Source organism: Salmo salar, chromosome 04 (genome assembly GCF_965601325.2).
Source record: "Salmo salar chromosome 04, fSalSal1, whole genome shotgun sequence".
NCBI lineage: Eukaryota > Metazoa > Chordata > Actinopteri > Salmoniformes > Salmonidae > Salmo > Salmo salar.
In genome coordinates, this window is record NC_138294.1 from 77,569,443 (window position 1) to 77,593,654 (window position 24,212).

Consider the following 24,212-nt stretch of genomic DNA (forward strand, 5'->3'; position numbering starts at 1 on the left):
TGATGTCACAACCCATGTCCCATGGTCGCCTGGTCGAGCAGAAGAACATTGAATCTGTCACACATGGCCAGTATCACTTCAGACATGGAGATGGCCCCTGAGTTCAACTAGTGTGAAGTTTATATGCGTCCCAAATGGCACCCTATTTCCTATGTTCCTATGGAACTTGGTCAAAAGTAGTGCACTAAATAGGAAATAGGGTGCCATTTCCAAGGCAGATGTTGACTCATACATCATTCTGTGCCCTAGAGTTCATTCACAGTGGTGAAGAAGACAACTGCTTCTCCTCAGTCTGAATACAAATATGCCTAAGGCAGTTTCTTCAACGACAGCACTGTACATCAGGATCTGATGTATGTTTTTCTATGTTTTAGAATGTGAGAAACGGGGGGATTTGATCGTGTGAGCCCCACTGTGGATTAAACTTTGAAGAGTGTCTGCGGAAACTGCTTGTTGTTATGTACTTGGCTAATACTGCTGTTTAGCCATCCAGCAAAGTGGATCAAACCTGTCGGCGTCTGCAGTAAGCTGTTTTGTATGACGGCCTGACAGGCGCTCCTGTTTATCTGCACTGCACTTGGTTTTAGATATATATTTTAATTCTATAAAATCTCAATATATTTTCAGAAAACCCTTTTTGGATGTTAGGGACCAAAATAGGTGACACACTTCCTCAAGGCAACCATCATGTATTTTTCATCTTGGCAAGAAAATGTACTGTTGTGCCTAAAAAAAATACATATTGAGCAATTCATATCATTTTCTTAAATCACATTCAACTCAGTGTAGGAAAAAACATACCTAACACAACAATATACATTTATTTCACATGTACAGTGTTCCCTCTTTTGTTACAAACTATTTCCCCTTGTGCATATTGATTGCTTGTAATTACTTGTTTTTCATGCACAATATTGTCATGTTCTTTCGTTTTGAATGCGAGTGGTGGGTAGTGGGAGAACGGGGGTGTCATGTCACAATCTGGGGACAATAAGACGCTGATAAGATGGCCGTGTATTACAAGTCATACACAACACGTCGAGCAGCACCCACCTCTCTCAAACCATGCCATTGCTTCGATATACAACCATTCAGTACAAACAATAGTTAATGCCATGCCTTGTAAATACCCGATCAGTTGATTATTTAAATCGGTGCAGTTGTTGGACATGAAAATACTTTCTACATCTAAGAAGTATGCATGCTAGGCAACACATTCCATGCACGCTTGAGATATTGCTGACGCAACGGTTTTACGACAGTTTAGATCGGAAGTTGATCCAGGATGCCGGCGTTCTTGTGCACTCGAGCATCAGCGTGGTCTTTCAGCTCGAAACTTCTTTGCAAGTTTGCGAATTTTCCTACTCTTCGCCCAAGCAGCAGTCAAAGGTTTTCACCCAGTCGACATTTATTTTTGCAGTCAAGCACAAGTCGGAACTGCGCTTATAGTTCTGTGCAGAGGAAAGGCCAAGCGTCGAAACGGACCGGGCTGAATATTTTTGTAGATAATATCTCCACTTACCGCAAGAAAATGTCATCTTCGCGGTCAGACCCTGGAATGAGGCAGAGGATGGTGTGGGTGGACTTGGAGGTAACGTTAACGTGCCTTGCTAGCTTGAAGCTAGCAATTGCAACGGGTTTGTCCATTACTGGTAGTTAACTAACAACTGTTAGCTGTTAGGTAGGCTATAGCTAAGTTAGCTAAACAAAAACATACTAGTTAGCTGTCCAGACAGAACTTGGCCTGAGAGTGACAACTGTAAATGAGGTAATTTTGCGGCTAACAACTTTTGATAGGTATCCATAGCTGGTTGGCTAGTGTTAGTATAATTAACACCATGGTGTTAGCTTTTTAGCTAGTCCACATCAAATGTCTGCTTCTCTCAGATAATCATTTTCGCAGACGTCATAGTTTGTTATTGTCTTTATTAGCTAGCAAATTACAAAATCTGTTATACATGCGTTTTGCCACAAATCCATCACTCCCACTGCAGTGAGCTGTCAACCTAGTCATTATTTTGTCAGTGTAATGTAACGGTTTTCTAAGGCTGAGATTCAAATGCTGTACTGTAACTATCTAACTAGCTAAACATACCTGCCATTTTAAGTGTCATGATTAACGTTAGTATCTAGCATTCTAAATGCCTCATGATTCTCTTGCATGTTATGGAAAGCAGGAAAAGGCCAGAGCAGAATGATGGTGCATTTTCGGTGATGTAGTTGTTTACTATAACATTGCATTTTGAATGGGAATGTCTTCTTTATGGATATTAGCTACAGTAGACCTACACCATTTTCTCTTATCATGTACATTATTTTTTTCAGATGACAGGACTGGACATAGAGAAGGACCAGATCATTGAGATGGCGTGCATCATAACAGATTCAGAATTAAATGTTTTATCTGAGGTAATTTGCATTCTGGCTGCCACCCAAATTCCTATTGCCTACTTAGTGGTCTACGTTTGACCAGAGCCTTAAGGGTCCTGGACAAAAGTAGTGCACTACACAGGGAATAGGGTGCCATTTGGGATGCTAGACTGTCATTCAATTGGTTGCATTTTCTTCCCCTGTACATTATGTGAAGAATGACATGAAAGTTGTTTTGACAGGGTCCCAATTTGATAATCAACACAACCAGCGAACTGCTGGACGGGATGGACGACTGGTGTAAAGAACATCATGGCAATGTAAGCATAACGTGTGGAACATTGTCTAGGTCCCGATTCCCTACCCTTTTCCTGAAATGTGAACTTTGGCATTGGTGTAAATATTGGCTGGAAGGAATTAACACCACTGTAAAAATCAATGTTAGAAAGTTTGCAAGTGAATGGAAAAAGATGGAGAATTGGGACTGCCTATGCCACCTCATTGCAAGTTGTCTCAGACAGACTAAAATGGTCAGATGCATTTTGCCTAATGAACAAGATGCTGCACCAGCACAAATAAGTCTCCTAATTCAAGTCATTAGTTTAATTACTCAATACATAAACCAAGCAAGCTGAATAGTTAATACATTCATATTGTACATACAGTTGAAGTTGGAAGTTTACATACACTTATGTTTGAGTCATTAACTCGTTTTTCAACCACTCCACAAATTTCTTGTTAACAAACGATAGTTTTGGCAAGTCGGTTAGGACATCTACTTTGTGCATGACACATGTAATTTTTCCAACAATTGTTTACAGACAGATTATTTCGCTTATAATTCACTGTATCACAATTCCAGTGGGTCAGAAGTTCACATACACTAAGTTGACTGTGCCTTTAATAAACAGCTTGGAAAATTCCAGAAAATGTTGTGATGGCTTTGGAAGCTTCTGATAGGCTAATTGACGTCAATTGGAGGTGTACATGTGGCTGTTTTTCAAGGCCTACCTTCAAACTCGGTGCCTCTTTGCTTGACATCATGGGAAAATCTAAATAAAATCATTGTAGACCTCAGAAAGAAAATTGTAGACCTCCACAAGTCTGGTTCATCCTTGGGAGCAATTTCCAAACGCCTGAAGGTACCACGTTCGTCTGTACAAACAATAGTACGCAAATATAAACACCATGGGACCACGCAGCCGTCATACCGCTCAGGAAGGAGATGCGTTCTCTCTCCTAGAGATGAACTTACTTTGGTGCGAAAAGTGCAAATCAATCCCAGAACAACAGCAAAGGACCTTGTGAAGATGCTGGAGGAAACAGGTACAAAGTATCTATATCCACAGTAAAACGAGTCCTATATCGACATACCCTGAAAGGCTGCTCAGCAAGGAAGAAGCCACTGCTCCAAAACTGCCATAAAAAAGCCAGACTACAGTTTGCAACTGCACATGGGGACAAAGATCTTACTTTTTGGAGAAATGTCCTCTGGTCTGATGAAACAGAAATAGAACTGTTTGGCCATGATGACCATCCTTATGTTTGGAGGAAAGAGGGGGAGGCTTGCAAGCCGAAGAACACCATCCCAACCGTGAAGCATGGGGGTGGCAGCATCATGTTGTGGGTGTGCTTTGCTGCAGGAGGGACTGGTGCACTTCACAAAATAGATGAGGATCATGAGGATGAAAAATGATGTATTGATGTTGCTTCAACATATCCACATCAATCAAGAACTTAAAGCTTGGTCGCAAATGGGTCTTCCAAATGGACAATGACTCCAAGCATACTTCCAAAGTTGTGGCAAAATGGCTAAAGGACAACAGTCAAGGTATTGGAGTGGCCATCATAAAGCCCTGACCTCAATCCCATAGAACATTTGTGGGCAGAACTGAAAAAGCATGTGCGAGCAAGGAGGCCTACAAACCTGACTCAGTTACACCACCTCTGTCAGGAGGAATGGGTCAAAATTCACCCAACTTATTGTGGGAAGCTTGTGGAAGGATACCCAAAACGTTTGACCCAAGTTCAATAATTTCAAGGCAATGCTACCAAATACTAATTGAGTGTATGTAAACTTCTTACCCACTGGGAATGGAATGAAATAAATAAAAGCTGAAATAAATCATTCTCTCTACTATTATTCTGACACTTCACATTCTTAAAATAAAGTAGTGATCCTAACTGACCTAAGACAGGCAATTTTTACTTGGAATAAATGTCAGGAATTGTGAAAAACTGAGTTTAAATGTATTTGGCTAAGGTGTATGTATACTTCTGACTTCAACTGTAAATTATGTTCCATAATTCTTCAATCGGTGACACACTTAGTGACATTATCTTAGTGCCAACAACCACAATACCTGTATTGTGTGTAGATGAGTAAAACATTTAATCAATTTGAAAAAGTCAAGGGGTGTGAATACATTCCGAATGCGTATATACAGTGCATTCGGAAAGAATTCAGACCCCTTGACTTTTCTCCACAGATGTTCGAGTACGGCCTCTGGCTGGGCCACTCAAGCACATTCAGACATGTCCCGAAGCCACTCCTGTGTTGTCTTGGCTGTGTGCTTCGGGTTGTTGTCCTGTTGGAAGGTGAACCGTCATCCCAGTCTGAGGTCCCAAGTGCTCTGGAGCAGGTTTTCATCAAGGATCTCCCTGTACTTTGCTTCATTCATCTTTCCCTCGATCCTGACTAGTCTCCCAGTACCTACCGCTGAAAAACATCCCCACAGCATGATACTGCCACCACCATGCTTCACCGTAGGGGTGGTGCCATGATTCCTCCAGAAGTGATGCTTGTCATTCAGACCAAAGAGTTCAATCTTGGTTTCATCAGACCAGAGAATCTTGTTTCTCATGGTCTGAGAGACTTTAGATGCCATTTGGCAAACTCCAAGCGGGCTGTCATGTGCCTTTTTTACTGAGGAGTGGCTTCCGTCTGGCCACTCTACCATAAATGCTTGATTTAGTGGAGTGCTGCAAAGATTGTTGTCCTTCTGGAAGTTTCTCCCATCTCCACAGAGGAACTCTGTTGCTCTGTCAGATTGACTATCGGGTTCTTGGTCAGCTCCCGGACCAATGTCTTTCTCCCCCGATTGCTCAGTTTGGCTGGGCGGCCAGCTAGGAAGTGCCTTGGTGGTTCCAAACTTCTTCCATTTAAGAATGATGGAGGCCACTGTGTTCTTGTGGGCCTTCAATGCTGCAGATTTTTTTTTTACCCTTCCCCAGATCTGTCCTCGACACAATCCTGTCTCGGAGCTCCACGGACAATTCCTTCAACATCATGGCTTGGTTTTTGCTCTGACATGCGCTGTCAACTTTGGGACCTTATATAGACAGGTGTGTGTGCCCTTCCAAATAGCCACTCAGATTTTTTTACAAGCCAAAATATTTTTTTTGCCTCTAACAAAACGGGGTGGGAGGTTACCGTGATAATGTGACTGGCACAAACCCGACTCCAATGTGATTGAGTCTGACTAGTAGAAGCGTTGTCGTCTTTTCCCTAATAGTTGATACTCAAACATAGAAAAACAACCTAGCTTGTGAACAAAACAATGTAAATCGCCAAGAAACACAAGGACAGAGTCTCAGACTTTCGTTTCAAGTAAATTAAACCAATTTCATGCCTGTGCGCAGCGCTTCTAAAAATGATTATTTCACTCCGCTCTTCACGTGCGCACAGCCCCCAGCCAGGCAGTGTTGCAGCGCGAGTTGGAATAGGCTACAGGATTCGTAGTTATTTGACTTTGTGCGATTAATTTACCAGCTATGAAACAAAACGGCAGAAATACTTTGAGAACAGCTACTGCAGCATTTATTTTACTATACATTTGATCATACTTGACTCTTTTTATTCTGAAATGCATGTGGAGCCCTGACACCCTCCGACGTGGCTGGTGAAATTAACATTTTACCTACCAATGTCAATCTACCCGCAGGTGTTAATTTTAAGCCCTGGTCTAGATTATGTTGTCACTATGCTCAGCACTTATGACCAATTGTCTACTCTTAGATGCTTTGTGGATACGGCTCAGCTCTGACTCTCATGGAAGAGAATATTTCAGAACCCTTCCATTGAGAACAGCTCATCCATATTTCACGCTGTCATCTAGCCAGCTACATTGTGTATTAAATTGCCTAGTAAATATTCAGTCTTTGTTTCCTTGCTCTCTCAATTTGCTTTGAGCAATGATCAGTAGGATTATCAGCTGGGATCTTATCAATAAATAAAATGCACAACTTTGTAGGGTTCACAAGGAGAGCATGTGTTAAGCTATTTTATAATGTTCTAGAGTAATGTTGCTTAATCACCTTCCGGTGTAAAAACCATGAAAAAAAAAATGAGAATAGGCATTGGTCTGAAGCTGAAAAATAAAGCAAATTCACATGAGCACCGCAATGCCTATTCCATTTTTTCGGATTCAGATTTTTTTTTTTTTGTTGATTTTAATAGTGTATACTTACCCCTGTGCATGCTGTTTCCCAGTCTGGGTTGACACAGGCAGTGAGGGACAGTAAGATCTCGCTGCAGCAGGCTGAGTACGAGTTCCTCTCTTTCATCAGACAGCACACCCCACCGGGCCACTGTCCCCTTGCAGGTGAGTTGCCTTCTTTCTTCACTGGACTATAAATGTAGAGAATACCGTCATTAAAACACTGTCACACCTGCGTAGTATTCAGTAGAAAACACTCTGAAAACAGGGGGAAACGGGGAGTTTCCCTGGGTGCCAGATCTGTTTGGGCTATCATGCCAACTCCTTGCCACTCGTTGTCATGCCAAACATGTTTGACTTGACAATAAGCAATGCAGTTGGCAGCAGCACGAACAGTTCTAGGACAAGGCTAGTTGTTTTTGGTACCACCTTGTTTAGAATGTTTTAAACCTCTCTGGGCCAGTGGAATCCCGTGGCGCGATATTCAAATACCTTAGAAATGCTATTACTTCAATTTCTCAAACATATGACTATTTTACACCATTTTAAAGACAAGACTCTCGTTAATCTAACCACACTGTCCGATTTCAAAAAGGCTTTACAACGAAAGCAAAACATTAGATTATGTCAGCAGAGTACCCAGCCAGAAATAATCAGACACCCATTTATCAAGCTAGCATATAATGTCACATAAACCCAAACCACAGCTAAATGCAGCACTAACCTTTGATCTTCATCAGATGACAACCCTAGGACATTATGTTATACAATACATGCATGTTTTGTTCAATCAAGTTCATATTTATATCAAAAAACAGCTTTTTACATTAGCATGTGACTAGCATTCCCACCGAACACTTCCGGTGAATTTACTAAATTACTCACGATAAACGTTCACAAAAAACATTAATTATTTTAAGAATTATAGATACAGAACTCCTCTATGCACTCGCTATGTCCGATTTTAAAATAGCTTTTCGGTGAAAGCACATTTTGCAATATTCTCAGTAGATAGCCCGGCATCACAGGGCTAGCTATTTAGACACCCAGCAAGTTTAGCACTCAACAAAGTCAGATTTACTATAAGAAAAATGTTATTACCTTTGGTGTTCTTCGTCAGAATGCACTCCCAGGACTTCTACTTCAATAACAAATGTTGGTTTGGTCCCAAATAATCCATTGTTATATCCAAATAGCGGCGTTTTGTTCGTGCGTTCAAGACACTATCCGAAAGGGTAAATAAGGGTGACGAGCACGACGCATTTCGTGACAAAAAAATTCTAAATATTCCATTACCGTACTTCGAAGCATGTCAACCGCTGTTTAAAATCAATTTTTATGCCATTTTTCTCGTAAAAAAGCGGTAATATTCCGACCGGGAAAGCGTGTTTTCGTTCAAAGATGAAAAAATAAAAACATGGTGTCGGCTCGTGCACGCGCCCAGGTCTCATTGTTCTCAGATCGACCACTATCCAAATGCGCTACTGTTTTTCAGCCATGGCCTGCAAAGTCACCATTCAACGTTCTGGCGCCTTCTGAGAGCCTATGGGAGCGTTAGAAAATGTCACGTTATGCCAGAGATCCCCCGTTTTGGATAGAGATGATCAAGAAGGCCAAGAAATAGTCAGAGAGAGCGCTTCCTGTTTGGAATCTTCTCAGGTTTTGGCCTGCCAAATGAGTTCTGTTATACTCACAGACACCATTCAAACAGTTTTAGAAACTTTAGGGTGTTTTCTATCCAAATCAAACAATTATATGAATATTCTAGTTACTGGGCAGGAGTAGTAACCAGATTAAATCGGGTACGTTTTTTTATCCGGCCGTGCAAATACTGCCCCCTATCCCCAACAGGTTAACACTGTTACCATTTATTTTGTCAATTTGCAAAATTTCACTTATCCTTTGCCATGCAAAGGTCCTCCTATGCCACTGAGTGGAAAATATATATTTTTCTTGCTGAGGAAGCATCGTAGCACTTTCGACACATCCAAAACTGAATGACTGGTGCTTTCTTTTTCCCAACAGGGAACTCTGTGCACGCTGACAAGAAGTTCCTGGACAAGTACATGCCCCAGTTCATGCACCACCTCCACTACAGGATCATCGACGTGAGCACGATCAAGGAGCTTTGCAGGTGTGTGTGTGTGTGTGTCGCTAAGGCATAGGTACTTCACCTGTTTACCCAAGTCAGTCAGTATGTCCTCAGAGAGAGTGGTCAGTCCAATGTGTCTCTGGCTCAGTCAACTCAGATGGATAGAGAACAGGCGCAGGGCAGTTGCAGGTGTGTGTGGCTGTCGGTAGAGCATGGCACTTCCAACCCAAAGGCTGTGGCTTCGATTCCCGCTGGGGCCACTCATGCATAAAGTATATGTATGCATGACTAAGTTGCTATGGATAAGAGATTCTGCTAAATGACATATACTGTATATTATTATTTTTATTGTGTGTGTGACGCTGTCTAGCCGAAGTGATGCAACTAACTGGCCAACCCTCTAGCCCTAATCGGACAGCTGAGAACTCTCACCCTCCTACGAAGTGCATTTTCCCACGCTTTTGAAATGCAATTTTTAACCAAATGCTGTATCACGTCCAGGTGTAATGGTATCTGTCAGTTAGGATTAGTTGGAACAGGGAATTACAGACCCACAAAGTACTGTGTGGAGCTTTCTTAGCCTATTTTAGCACACTTAAAGGAGTTGTTCATTATTTTTACAACTTGATGTTAGGTTCCTCACCCTGAAAGTAGTCTATGGGCCTGGAGAAACTATCGTCCATGGTTCAGTTTTCTTTTAACAGCCATTACAAACTTAAGTTAACTTTAGCCACTAGCTAAAAAATATATGGAAGTGATGGCCTGTGAGCATGTTTGTTTTTGTTCGATTTTTTTTAAATCACCTTTTTTAAGTAACATAAACATATGTGGAGTAGACTTAAGTTAGCTAGCAGTGGCTAAAGTTAGCTGAAGTTTGTAATGGCTGTTTAAAGAGAACTGAACCATGGACTACAGTTTCTCCCGGCCCATAGACTACTTTCAGGGTGAGAAACCATCTAACATCAAGTTGTAAAATAGTGAACTACTCCTTTAAAGGCTATTTATCAATTTTCAAGTGCCTTGGTGTGAACTGTGGTATTCATGCACTTTCATGCATTTTGTTAATTTAGCAGATTCTCTTCTGCTTAGCAACTTGCTTGAACGAGGTTACATTTAGCTTTCTAAAGGCAATGACCTGTTCAATGCCTTACTTCATAAATATATGAAACAACAGTGTCTTCAAACAGACAAATATTGCTGCTATGTGATGTCATTTCTGAGAAGGAGCAGAGTTTAATTTGTGTATGTGTCCCGCTACTCAAGACGGTGGTTTCCAGAAGAATACAAGCTCGCACCACAGAAGAAAGCATCTCACAGGCAAGTCTGACAGAAGTGTTTTAAGAGTCAAGCTCAAAGTACCATGGTCATGTTAGAAATGTCTGGCCTTTGACAGATGTCTATGGGCTGTGCCATGTTATACATAAAGTGAACAGTCCAGTAAGAGCATTGGATCAAGTAGATATTGATGCATAGAAGTGTTACTGTTGTGTAGTAACACTCCCCTCACATGTATGAATCTCCCAAATGGAGACTGGGGTTCAATACCCATGCCCACCCTTTCCATTGTTTTTCCCACCTGCCTGTATCCCGCTCTTTTTTTTCAGAACTGTCAATACATTTATAAAATGCCCTTAAATACAGTGCCTTCAGGAAAGTATTCACACCCCTGGACTTTTTTCACATGTTGTCTTATAGCCTGAATTGAAAATGGATGACATTGAGATGTGTTGTCACTGCCTACACACACTACCTCATAATGTCAGAGGAATTATGCTTTTAGACTTTTTTATTTATTAAAAATGAAAAGCTGAAATGTCTTGAGTCAATAAGTATTGAACCCCTTTGTTATGGCAGGACTAAATAAGTTCAGGAGTAAACATTTGCTTAACAAGTTGAATGGTGAAGTTATTACACTTTGGATAGTGTATCAATACACCCAGTCACTACAAAGATACAGGCATCCTTCCTAATGGAGAGGAAGGAAATTGAGGCTTGATCACCATGAGGCTAATTGTGATTTTAAGACCGTTACGGACTAATGCCTGTGATAAGAAACTGCGGATGGATCAATAACATTGTAGTTACTCCACACTAGTAACCTAAATGACAGTACCTGCAAAACACCAGCGTCAACAGTGAAGAGGCGACTCCGGGATGCTGGCGTTCTAGGCAGAGTTTCAAAGAAAAAGCCATATCTCAGACTGGCCAATACAAAGAAAAGATTAAGATGGGCAAAAGAACACAGACACTGGACAGAGGAACTCTGCCTCGAAGGCCAGCATCCCGGAGTTGCCTCTTCACTGTTGACGTTGAGACTGGTGTTTTGCGGGTGCTGTCATTTAGGTTACGAGTGTAGAGTAACTACAATGTCGTTGATCCATCCTTGAGGAACAGACTTGAGGCGTCTGTTTCTCAAACTAGACACTCTAATGTACTTGTCCTCTTGCTCAGTTGTGCACCTGGGCCTCTCACTCTTTCTATTCTGGTTAGAGCCAGTTTGCTCTGTTCTGTGAAGGGAGAAGTACACAGCACAGCGTTGTACGAGATCTTCAGTTTCTTGGCAATTTCACGCATGGGGAATAGCCTTCATTTCTCAGACCAAGAATAGACTGACGAGTTTCAGAAGAAAGTTATTTGTTTCTGGCTGTTTTGAGCCTGTAATCGAACCCACAAATGCTGATGCTCCAGATACTCAACTAGTCTAAAGGCCTTTTTTTTGAAAATTATTATTATAAAAAAGAAAATTGCCTCTTAAATCAGCACAACTGTTTTCAGCTGAGCTAACATAATTGCAAAAGGGTTTTCTAATGATCAATTAGCCTTTTAAAATGATAAACTTGGATTAGCTATCACAACGTGCCATTGGAACACAGGAGTGATGGTTGCTGATAATGGGCCTCTACACCAATGTAGATATTCCATACAAAATCAGCTGTTTCCAGCAACAATAGTTTGTTACAAAATTAACAATGTCGACACTTTATTTCTGATAATTATATTCTAATGGACACTTTTAAAAAAAACTTTTCTTTCAAAACATGGACACTTCAAAGTGACCCAAAACTTTTAAATGTGTGTTTATTTATTTTTATTTAACCAGGAAGGCCAGGATGACCTGTGACCTGGCCAAGATAAAGCACAGCAGTGCAACACAAACAAAATAGTTACACATGGGATAACCAAACACAGTCAATAACACAATAGAAAGATCTATGTACAGTGTGTGCAAATGTACTAAGATTAGGGAGGTAAGGCAATAAATAGGCCATAGTGGCGAAATAATTACAATTTAGCAATTAACACGAGTGATAGATGTGCAAGTAGAGATACTGGGGTGCAAAGGAGCAAAAATAATAATAATATGGGGATGAGGTAGTTGGGTGGGCTATTTACGGATGGGCTGTGGACAGGTGCAATGATGGGTAAGCTGCTCTGACAGCTGATGCTTAAAGTTAGTGAGGGAGATATGAGTCTCCAGCTTCAGTGATTTTTTATTTTTTTTTATTATTATTTTTATTTTTTTATATATATGTTGTTTTTTTTTTGCAATTCGTTCTAGTCATTGGCAGCAGAGAACTGGAAGGAAAGGCGGCCAAAAGAAGGGTTGGCTTTGGGGATGACCAGTGAAATATACCTGCTGGAGGGCTTGCTACGTGTGGGTGCTGCTATGGTGACCAGTGAGCTGAGATAAGGCGGGACTTTACCTAGCAAAGACTTATAGATGACCTGAAGCCAGTGGGTTTGGTGATGAATATGAAGACAGCCAACGAGAGCATACAGGTCGCAGTGGTGGGTAGTATATGGGGCTTTGTGGACAAAACAGATGGCACTGTGATAGACGGCATCCAATTTACTGAGTTGAGTGTTGGAGGCTGTTTTGTAGATGACATCACCAAAGTCAAGTATCGGTAGGATGGTCAGTTTTACGAGGGTATGTTTGGCAGCATGAGTGAAGGATGCTTTGTTGCGAAATAGGAAGCGGATTCTAGATTTAATTTTGGATTGGAGATGCTTAATCTCTCTAGGGAAGGTGGGATGAAATCGTCCCACCTACTCAACAGCCAGTAGAATCCCGTGGCGCGTTATTCAAATACCTTAGAAATGCTATTACTTCAATTTCTCAAACATTACTATTTTACACCATTTTAAAGACAAGACTCTCGTTAATCTAACCACACTGTCCGATTTCAAAAAGGCTTTACAACGAAAGCAAAACATTAGATTATGTCAGCAGAGTACCCAGCCAGAAATAATCAGACACCCATTTATCAAGCTAGCATATAATGTCACATAAACCCAAACCACAGCTAAATGCAGCACTAACCTTTGATCTTCATCAGATGACAACCCTAGGACATTATGTTATACAATACATGCATGTTTTGTTCAATCAAGTTCATATGTATATCAAAAACCAGCTTTTTACATTAGCATGTGACGTTCAGAACTAGCATACCCCCCGCAAACTTCCGGGGAATTTACTAAATTACTCACGATAAACGTTCACAAAAAACATAATTATTTTAAGAATTATAGATACAGAACTCCTCTATGCACTCGCTATGTCCGATTTTAAAATAGCTTTTCGGTGAAAGCACATTTTGCAATATTCTCAGTAGATAGCCCGGCATCACAGGGCTAGCTATTTAGACACCCACCAAGTTTAGCACTCACCAAAATCAGATTTACTATAAGAAAAATGTTATTACTTTTGCTGTCTTCGTCAGAATGCACTCCCAGGACTTCTACTTCAATAACAAATGTTGGTTTGGTTCAAAATAATCCATAGTTATGTTCAAATATCCTCTGTTTTGTTCGTGCGTTCAAGACACTATCCGAATGGTAAAGAAGGGTGACGCGCACGACGCATTTCGTGACAAAAAAATTCTAAATATTCCATTACCGTACTTCGAAGCATGTCAAACGCTGTTTAAAATCAATTTTTATGCCATTTTTCTCGTAAAAAAGCGATAATATTACGACCGGGAATCTGTGTTTAGGTTCAAAGACGAAAGAAAATAAAAACATGGGGTCGACTCGTGCACGCGCCTCAGCCCATTGTCCTCTGATAGAGCACTTGCCAAAAGCGCTAATGTGTTTCAGCCAGTGGCTGGAATTACATCATTCAGCTTTTTCCCGCCTTCTGAGAGCCTATGGGAGCCGTAGGAAGTGTCACGTTACAGCAAAGATCCTCAGTCTTCAATAAAGAGTCAAGAAGCTCAAGGAATGGTCAGAGAGGGCACTTCCTATACAGAATCTTCTCAGGTTTTTGCCTGCCATATGAGTTCTGTTATACTCACAGACACCATTCAAACAGTTTTAGAAACTTTAGGGTGTGTTCTATCCAAAGCCAATAATTATATGCATATTCTAGTTACTGGGCAGGAGTAGTAACCAGATTAAATCGGTACGTTTTTTATCCGGCCGTGTAAATACTGCCCCCTACCCCCAACAGGTTAATGTGAGTCTGGAAGGAGAGTTTAGTCTAACCCGACACCTAGGTATTTGTAGTTGTCCACATATTCTAAGTCAGAACCGTCCAGAGTAGTGATGCTAGACGGGCGGGCAGGTGTGGGCAGTGATCGGTTGAAGAGCATGCATTTAGTTTTACTTGCATTTAAGAGCAGTCGGAGGCCACGGAAGGAGTGTTTGGCATTGAAGCTCATCTGGAGGTTCGTTAACACAGTGTCCAAAGAAGGGCCAGAAGTATACAGAATGGTGTCGTCTGCGTAGGGGTGGATCAGAGAATCACCAGCAGCAAGAACGACATCATACAGAGAAAAGAGTCAGCCCAAGAATTGAACCCTGTGGCACCCCCAGAGACTGCCAGAGATCCGGACAACAGGCCCTCCGATTTGACACACTGAACTCTGTCTGAGAAGTAGTTGGTGAACCAGCCGAGGCAGTCATTTGAGAAACCAAGGCAGCTGAGTTTGCCGATAAGAATGTGGTGGTTGACAGAGTCGAAAGCCTTGGCCATGTCAATGAAGACGGCTGCACAGTACTGTCTTTTATCGATGGCAGTTAACCTGTTAGGGCTAGGGGGCAGTATTGACACGGCCGGATAAAAAACGTACCCGATTTAATCTGGTTACTACTCCTGCCCAGTAACTAGAATATGCATATAATTATTGGCTTTGGATAGAAAACACCCTAAAGTTTCTAAAACTGTTTGAATGGTGTCTGTGAGTATAACAGAACTCATATGGCAGGCAAAAACCTGAGAAGATTCTGAACAGGAAGTGGCCTGTCTGACAAGTTGTTGTTCATCTTGGCTCTTTTTATTGATGACTGAGGATCTCTGCTGTAACGTGACACTTCCTACGGCTCCCATAGGCTCTCAGAGCCCGGGAAAAAGCTGAATGATATCGAGGCACCCCCAGGCTGAAACACATTATCGCGTTTGGATAGTGGCTGGTCAGAGTACTCTGAGACTCACGAGGGCACGAGATGTTTTTATTTTCTCTCTCTTTGTACGTATACACGCTTTCCCGGTCGGAATATTATCACTTTTTTATGAGAAAAATGGCATAAAAATTTATTTTAAACAGCGGTTGACATGCTTCGAAGTACGGTAATGAAATATTTACACATTTCTTTGTCGCGAAATGCGCCATGCTCGTCACCCTTATTTACCCTTTCGGATAGTGTCTTGAACGCACGAACAAAACGCCGCTATTTGGATATAACAATGGATTATTTGGGACCAAACCAACATTTCTTATTGAAGTAGATGTCCTGGGAGTGCATTCTGACAAAGAACAGCAAAGGTAATAACATTTTTCTTATAGTAAATCTGACTTTGGTGAGTGCTAAACTTGCTGGGTGTCTAAATAGCTAGCCCTGTGATGCCGGGCTATCTACTTAGAATATTGCAAAATGTGCTTTCACCGAAAGCTATTTTAAAATCGGACATATCGAGTGCATAGAGGAGTTCTGTATCTATAATTCTTAAAATAATTTATGTTTTTTGTGAACGTTTATCGTGAGTAATTTAGTAAATTCACCGGCAGTGTTCGGTCGGAATGCTAGTCACATGCTAATGTAAAAAGCTGGTTTTTGATATAAATATGAACTTGATTGAACAAAACATGCATGTATTGTATAACATAATGTCCTAGGGTTGTCATCTGATGAAGATCATCAAAGGTTAGTGCTGCATTTAGCTGTGGTTTGAGTTTATGTGACATTATATGCTAGCTTGAAAAATGGGTGTCAGATTTTTTTCTGGTTGGGTACTCTGCTGACATAATCTAATGTTTTGCTTTCGTTGTAAAGCCTTTTTGAAATCGGACAGTGTGGTTAGATTAACGAGAGTCTTGTCTTTAAAATGGTGTAAAATAGTCATATGTTTGAAAAATTGAAGTTTTTGCATTTTTGAGGTATTTGAATATCGCGCCACGGGATTACACTGGCTGTTGAGTAGGTGTGACGCAAGCGTCCCACCTAGCCCAGAGAGGTTAAGATACCGTTTAGGACCTTCAGCGTGGCTGAGGTGCACCCATGACGAGATTGCATAGCGGAGAAGGTACAGTGGGATTCGAAACGGTCAGTGATCTGTTTATCTTGGCTTTCGCAGACTTTAGAAAGTCGGGGTAGGATATATATACAGTTGAAGTCGGAAGTTAACATACACCATAGCCAAATACATTTAAACTCAGTTTTCCACAATTCCTGACATTTTAATCCTAGTAAAAATTCACTGTCTTAGGTCAGTTAGGATCACCACTTTATTTTAATCATGCGAAATGTCAGAATAATAGTGTAGAGAATGATTTATTTCAGCGTTCATTTCTTTCACCACATTCCCAGTGGGTCAGAAGTTTACATGCACTCAATTTGTATTTGGCAGCATTGCCTTTACACTGTTTAACTTGGGTGAAATGTTTCAGGTAGCCTTCCACGAGCTTCCCACAATAAGTTAGGTGAGTTTTGGTCCATTCCTCCTGACAGAGCTGGTGTAACTGTGTCAGGTTTGTAGGCCTCTTTGCTCGCACACGCTTTTTCAGTTCTGCCCACAATTTTTCTATAGGATTGAGGTCAGGGCTCTGTGATGGCCACTCCAATACCTTGACCTTGTTGCCCTTCAGCCATTTTGCCACAACTTTGGAAGTATGCTTGGGGTCATTGTCCATTTGGAAGACTCATTTGCGACCAAGCTTTACCTTCCTGACTGATGTCTTGAGATGTTGCTTCAATGTATCCACATCATTTTCTCTCCTCATGGTGCCATCTCTTTTGAAGTGCACCAGTCTCTCCTGCAGCAAAGCACCCCCACAACATGATGCTGCCACCGCCGTGCTTCACGGTTGGGATGGTGTTCTTTGGTTTGCAAGCCTCCTCCTTTTTCCTCCAAACATAACAATGATCATTATTGCCAAACAGTTCTATTTTTGTTTTGTCAGACGAGGACATTTCTCCAAAAGTAAGATCTTTTTCCCCCCCATGTGCAATTGCAAACCGTAGTCTGGCTTTTTTTATGGCGGTTTTGGAGCAGTGGCTTCTTCCTTGCTGAGCGGCCTTTCAGGTTATGTCGATATAGTACTCATTTTACTGTGGATATAGATACTTTTGTACCTGTTTCTTCCAGCATCTTGATAAGGTCCTTTGCTGTTCTGGGATTGATTTGCACTTTTCGCACCAAAGTAGTTCATCTCTAGGAGACAGAACGTGTCTTCTTCCTGAGCATTATGACTGCTGCGTGGTCCCACTGTGTTTATACTTGCGTACTATTGTTTGTACAGATGAACGTGGTACCTTCAGGCTTTTGGAAATTGCTCCCAAGGGTGAACCAGACTTGTGGAGGTCTACAATTTTCTTTCTGAGGTCTTGGCTGATTTTTAAATTTTCCAATGATGTCAAGCAAAGAGGCACTGAGTTTGAAAGTAGGCCTTGAAATACATCAACAGATACACCTCCAATTGACCCATGATGTCAATTAGCCAATCAGAAGCTTCTAAAGCCATTACATCATTTTCTGGAATTTTCCAAGCTCTTAAAAGGCACAGTCAACTTAGTGTATGTAAACTTCTGACCCACTGGAATTGTGATACAGTGAAATAATCTCTGTTAACAATTGTTGTTAAAATGACTTGTGTCATGCACAAAGTAGATGTCCTAACCGACTTGCCAAAACTATAGTTTGTTAACAAGAAATGTGTGGAGTGGTTGAAAAGCGAGGTTTAATGACTCCAACCTAAGTGTATGTAAACTTCCGACTTCAACTGTATACACATTCATGCTACACACACATCACAACTGCTGTTACAAGACTTATTATACAGCTGGGGGCTGAGGGGGGTCTATAACAAGTGGCAACAGTGAGAGACTTATTTCTGGAAAGGTGGAGTTTTAAAAGTAGAAGTTTGAATTGTTTGGGCACAGACCTGGATAGCATGACAGAACTCTGCACACTATTTCTGCAGTAGATTGCAACTCCACCCCCTTTGGCAGTTCCATCTTGGTGGAAAATGTTGTAGTTGTGGATGGAAAGTTCTGGATTTTTGGTGGCCTTCCTAAGCCAGGATTCAGACACGGCTAGGACATCATGGTTGGCAGAGTGTGCTAAAGCAGTGAATAAAACAAACTTAGGGAGGCGGCTTCTGATGTTAACATGCATGAAACCAAGGCTTTTACGGTTACAGAAGTCAACAAATGATAGCGCCTGGGGAATGGGAATGGAGCTGGGGGGCTACAGGTAGCGGTTAACCCAGGCCATCACCAGAGGAGTAGGATAAGGGTACGGCTAAAGGCTATAAGAACTGGTCTTCTAGTGCGTTGGGGACAGAGAATAAAAGGAGCAGATTTCTGGGCGTGGTAGAATAGATTCAGGGCATAATGTACAGACAATGTTATGGTAGGATGTTAGTTCAGTGGAGGTAAACCTTGGCGTTGAGTGACGATGAGAGAGGTTGTGTCTCTGGAGGTACCAGTTAAGCTAGGTCAGGTATCCGCATTTGTGTGGGGTGGGACAAAAGAGCTATCTAAGGCATGTTGAGTGGGACTGAGGGCTCTACAGTGAAATAACAATAAGAACTAGCCAAGACCGTAGTAGACAAGGCATATTGACATTCAAGAGAGGCATCAAGCAATCACAGGTGTTGATCAGGAGAGCTAAGACAACAACGGGTAAATGGCGAAGAATGGGGAGAGCGGGTCAGTTAGGTACATACAGGACCTGAGTTCGAGGCTGGGGCCGACAAGTAAACAAAATGAGTTACCTTGTTATTGAAACAGTCCAGGGGGCATCCGCTGTGTAGCCGAGTAATCATAGGGTCAAAAGAGCAGCAATCGGTGAGTCAGGGTGTATAGGTGAGTCGGATATTATATATACGCACACACATATATATATATATATATATGTGTGTGTGTATATATATGTGTGTGTGTGTGTGTGTGTGTGTGTGTGTGCATATATGTGTGCATGCATGCGCGCGCACACACAAACAGAGCTCTGGAAAAAATTGAGACCACTGCAAAATTATCAGTTTCTCTGGTTTTACAATTTATAGGTATGTGTTTTAGTAAAATTAACATTTGTGTTTTATTCTATGAACTACTGACAATATTTCTTCCAAATTCCAAATAAAAATATCCTCCACCAAATGTAATTGGGTGTGAGACACTGGCTTGTAGCCTCTCCAGGTCTCGCACCCACTGTGAAATTTGGTGGAGGATCGGTAATGATCTGGGGGTGCTTCAGCAAGGCTGGATTCGTGCAGATTTGTTTTTGAAGGATGCATGAATCAAGCCACGTACAAGGTTGTCCTGGAAGAACACTTGCTTCCTTCTGCTCTGACAATGTTCCCCAACTCTGAGGATTGGTTTTTCCAGCAGGACAATGCTCCATGCCACACAGCCAGGTCAATCAAGGTGTGGATGGAGGACCACCAGATCAAGACCCTGTCATGTCCAGCCTAATCTCCAGACCTGAACCCCATTGAAAACCTCTGGAATGTGATCAAGAGGAAGATGGATGGGTCACAAGCCATCAAACAAATGCACCAGGAGTGGCATAAAGTCACCCAACATCAATGTGAAAGACTGGTGGAGAGCATGCCAAGACGCATGAAAGCTGTGATTGAAAGTCAGGAAGAGTTCAGAAATCAATATTTGGTGGAATAACCCTAAGTTAAAACATTAGGTATGTGTTAAAAAATATTAGGGTTAGTAGTCAGTAGTTTATAGAATAAAACAAAAATGTTCATTTTACCCAAACACATACCTATAAATAATAAAACAAGAGAAACTGATCATTTTGCAGTGTCTCTTAATTTATATACATATACACTTTTATTTTTACCTTTCATTTAACTAGGCAAGTTGGTTAAGAATAAATTCTTATTTACAATGGCGCCCTACTCCGGCCAAACTCGGACAACGCAGGGGCCAATTGTTCTCCGTCCTATGGGACTCCCAATCACAGCCAGATGTGATACAGTACCAGTCAAACGTTTGAGTTCTTTATTTTTACTATTTTCTACATTGTAGAAAAATAGGGAAAACATCAAAACTATGAAATAATCATGTAATAACCAGAAAAGGTGTTAAACAAATCAAAATATATTTTAGGTTCTTCAAAGTAGCCACCCTTTGCCTTGATGACAGCTTGATGCACACCCTTGGTATTCTCTCAACCAGCTTCACCTGAAATTATTTTTGGCTGCTTTTACTTTACTCTGCGGTCCAACTCATCCCAAACCATCTCAATTGGGTTGAGGTCGGGTGATTGTGGAGGACAGTTCATCTGATGCAGCACTCGTCACTCTCCTTAATCAAATTGCCCTTCCACAGCCTGGAGGTGGGTTGTTTCATTGTCCTGTTGGAAAAACAAATGATTGTCCCACTAAGCGCAAACCAGATGGGATGGCGTATCGCTGCAGAACGTTGTGGTAGCCATGCTGGTTAAGTGTGCCTTGAATTCTAAATAAATCACCCACAATGTCACCAATAAGGCACCATCACACATCTTCCTCCATGCTTCATGGTGGGAACTACACATGCGGAGATCATCCATTCACCTACTCTGCGTCTCACAAAGACACGGCAGTTGGAACCAAAAATCTCAAATTTGGACTCAGACCAAAGGACAGATTTCCACCAGTCTAATGTCCATTGCTCGTGTTTCTTGGCCCATGCAAGTCTCTTCTTATTATTGGTGTCCTTTTAGTAGTGGTTTCTTTGCAGAAATTCGACCATGAAGGCCTGATTCACGCAGTCTCCTCTCAACAGTTGATGCTGAGATGTCTGTTACTTGAACTCTGATGCATTTATTTTGGCTTCAATTTCTGAGGCTGGTAACTTGAATGAAATCCTCTACAGCAGAGGTGACTGTGTCTTCCTTTCCTGTGGTAGTCCTCATGAGAGCCAGTTTCATCATAGCACTTGATGGTTTTTGCGACTGCACTTGAAGAAACTTTAAAAGTTCTTGAAGTTTTCCCATATTGACTGACCTTCATGTCTTAAAGTAATGATGGACTGTTGTTTCTTTTTGCTTATTTGAGCTGTTCTTGCCATAATATGGACTTGGTCTTTTACCAAATATGGCTATCTTCTGTATACCACCCCTACCATTTCACAACACAACTGATTGGCTCAATTGCATTAAGAAGGAAAGAAATTCCACAAATTAACTTTTAACAAAGCACACCTGTTAATTGAAATGCATTCCAGGTGACAACCTCATGAAGCTGGTTGAGAGAATGCCAAGAGTACAAAGCTGTCTTTTTTAAAATGTTTTATTTCACTTTTGTTTAACTAAGCATCAAGGCAAAGGGTGGCTACTTGGAAGAATCGCAAACAAATTAAATATTTCATTTAACACCTTTTGGTTACTACATGATTCCATATGTGTATTTCATAGTTTTGATGTCTTCACTATTATTCTACAATGTAGAAAATAGTAAAAAATAATGAAAAACTCTTGAATGTGTAGGTGTCAACTTTTGACTGGCACTGAATATTCTCTATGTATACATCTGTGTGTACATACAGTGTAGAGTTAGAAGTCATGGAGAATATACCCAAAATAGAACAGCTTAAAATGATTATACAGATTGTGTATGAGTTATAAAGTGCCATCTTGTAATCGTCTTTCACTTTCCCTTTCTAGAGCACTGGATGACATTCAGGAGAGCATCAAGGAACTGCACTTCTACAGAGCACACGTTTTCAAATCGCAAACAGAGGAAAAGAAGCGCAAGATATTGCAAAATTGTGACAGCAACAAAAGTGTTTGAGGGGGTTCCAAGGTGGGTGTTGAGGTTAAGAGTTGGAGTAAGAGGTATTGTTTGTGTCTCAAATGGCACCCTAATTCCTTGTCAAAAGTAGTGCACTACATGGGGCATAGGGTGCCATTTGTGCGCAACTAAGGTTTTAGAATCGGAAAATAAATACAATTTGCACAGCTGAATTTGAACTTTAATCTCCAGTCTGCCAAGAAAACTGTGATCAGTTTTCTGATTCACACCTTTTTTTTCCCCCTCAATCAGTATTTGCATTCGGCTACAAAAGCATCTTGGTTTCCAGTTTCAACGTGGACATTTACTTGTTTGGAAAAAAGCTGCTTTGCACTTGTTTTGGCTTTTTAGGGGATTTTAGCCATTGTTATTTTGTCAGTCTAAAATGTGTCCTTTCAGTTAGTTCTGTTGCCAATATTATCTGGGATTGATTCATAATTTTCATATTTTATCAGATTATACCAGAAACAATAAACTCAATTTTCTTTGAAACATCTTGTGCAAATTCCTGGCATGTCTAAATTTAATGTACTGATTCTAACACTAGATGGCAGTTTATGCTTGTATAAGGGATACCAATATTAAGAAATCAGATACCAAAATAGACAGTAGTGTGTGCTGTCTATCCACTCAGTCACCGTCTGACTATGCCAGTTGGTGTAGGGTGACGTTTCCTCTAGACACTGATCTTGGGTTGTGTAAGTTTAGAATTGGGCAAGGGAAGCTAATCCAAGATCTGAACCTAGGGGAAATGTCACCCTGGTGACTGGAAAAACTGCTTAGACTGACCACAAAACACACAACTGATGGTTAACCTATGCCCCTGAGGTGACAACGAGGTCTTGTTTAGAAGGGTGCAACGTATAACATTGCAGATATAAATGCCATGAATAGAGTTGAACCGATTCCTTACTTGTCAGAGCAGAGCCGCTCATTCTTTACACAATGTATTTCTATCTGAGCGTAACCCTTGTTTTAGCCAGGTCATCTCGGTTCAATTGAAGAGCAAAGTGTTGTCTACTACTTTTCGTATCTGAAGGTTTTCAAAGGTCATTTGATCTTCGTGCATTTTAGCTTGCAATTGTTGAATGGTGGGTGGGTGTGTTTGTAAAATACTACTTGAGACAGGGTTTCCATGCTCTTTACTTTATGAAAAACAACACATAAAAAATGTCAAGACTTCAGTAAAAACTGTATCATCGAGCGAAAGACCTTGGCCAGTAACGCAGTTGTGCAGAGGATCAGAGTGATGGCATATGATTGTCAACTCCCAATCTCCACCGTGTTATTTTCTGCATGTGTCTCAAAGGGCTTTTATTAGGATTACGATAACAATACTTTATTAGGATTAAGATAACTCTGCTTTAAGGCAAGACTTACAGCACTCTGTACAGCGACGTGACACCTCTTAAGCTACACCGTAGGTTACACACCAACCAACTCTTAACATCCAGCTGCTTCCTCTTTGGGCTAGATAATTATTCAGGAACTGTTAGTAGGCATATTAAAAGTATGATCATCATAGCAATATTTGAAACACAACTTGTTTTGAACAAATTCTGTGCGAATATGAAATGTAACCAAATGCATTTCCCAATGGCCGATCTGTGTGTGTGTGTTTTGCTGTCTTATTTAGTGTCCCTCTAACCTTACCTCCCTCCTCTGGGACTGCCAGCCAGGTGGACAACTCCAAGCTTTTTTTTACACCCCCTGCTTGACCTCTGCGACAGGTCAACTCTGGGGGAGCGGTGGAGTATCTAGACAGAGCAAGTGAAATCACGCCTTGTTTTTCTTTTTTTTTTTAATCCACTGTAAGACCTTGTGAAAATAGTTTTTTAAAACACGGGCCATGACCCAAATCTGTCTAGCCTACCACTTACTAAAACTACAGAAATCTAATGTGATTTGTCACATGCTTCTTAAACAATCGGTGTAGCATAGTAACAGTGAAATCCCTACTTACTGGCTCTTCCCAGCAATGTAGAAAAAGAAATATAGAACAAATAACACAAGTAATAAATGCTGTGTACAGTGCGGCAGGTAGGCTAGCGGTTAAGAGCATTGGGCCAGTAA

General features: G+C 41.1%; 1 protein-coding gene across 1 annotated transcript; it reads left to right on the forward strand.

Moving 5' to 3' along the window:
- Positions 1 to 1,228: 1,228 nt before the first annotated feature.
- rexo2 (RNA exonuclease 2) lies at positions 1,229 to 22,631 on the forward strand. The gene is made up of 7 exons (XM_014197818.3): positions 1,229 to 1,591; positions 2,326 to 2,409; positions 2,613 to 2,690; positions 6,863 to 6,974; positions 8,835 to 8,943; positions 10,165 to 10,218; positions 22,013 to 22,631. Exons 1-7 carry the CDS (start codon positions 1,286 to 1,288, stop codon positions 22,137 to 22,139), a joined length of 870 nt encoding a protein of 289 aa, XP_014053293.1. The 5' UTR covers positions 1,229 to 1,285; the 3' UTR covers positions 22,140 to 22,631.
- The last annotated feature ends 1,581 nt before the right edge of the window (positions 22,632 to 24,212 follow it).

What these genes read in the sequence shown, in the direction of transcription:
- rexo2 (XM_014197818.3), top strand. Translation starts at nt 1,286, where the DNA reads ATGCCGGCGTTCTTGTGCACTCGAGCATCAGCGTGGTCTTTCAGCTCG. An exon ending in AATTAAATGTTTTATCTGAG is followed by an intron (nt 2,410 to 2,612) that starts GTAATTTGCATT and finishes TTGTTTTGACAG; the next exon opens with GGTCCCAATTTGATAATCAA. An exon ending in GTAAAGAACATCATGGCAAT is followed by an intron (nt 2,691 to 6,862) that starts GTAAGCATAACG and finishes GCTGTTTCCCAG; the next exon opens with TCTGGGTTGACACAGGCAGT.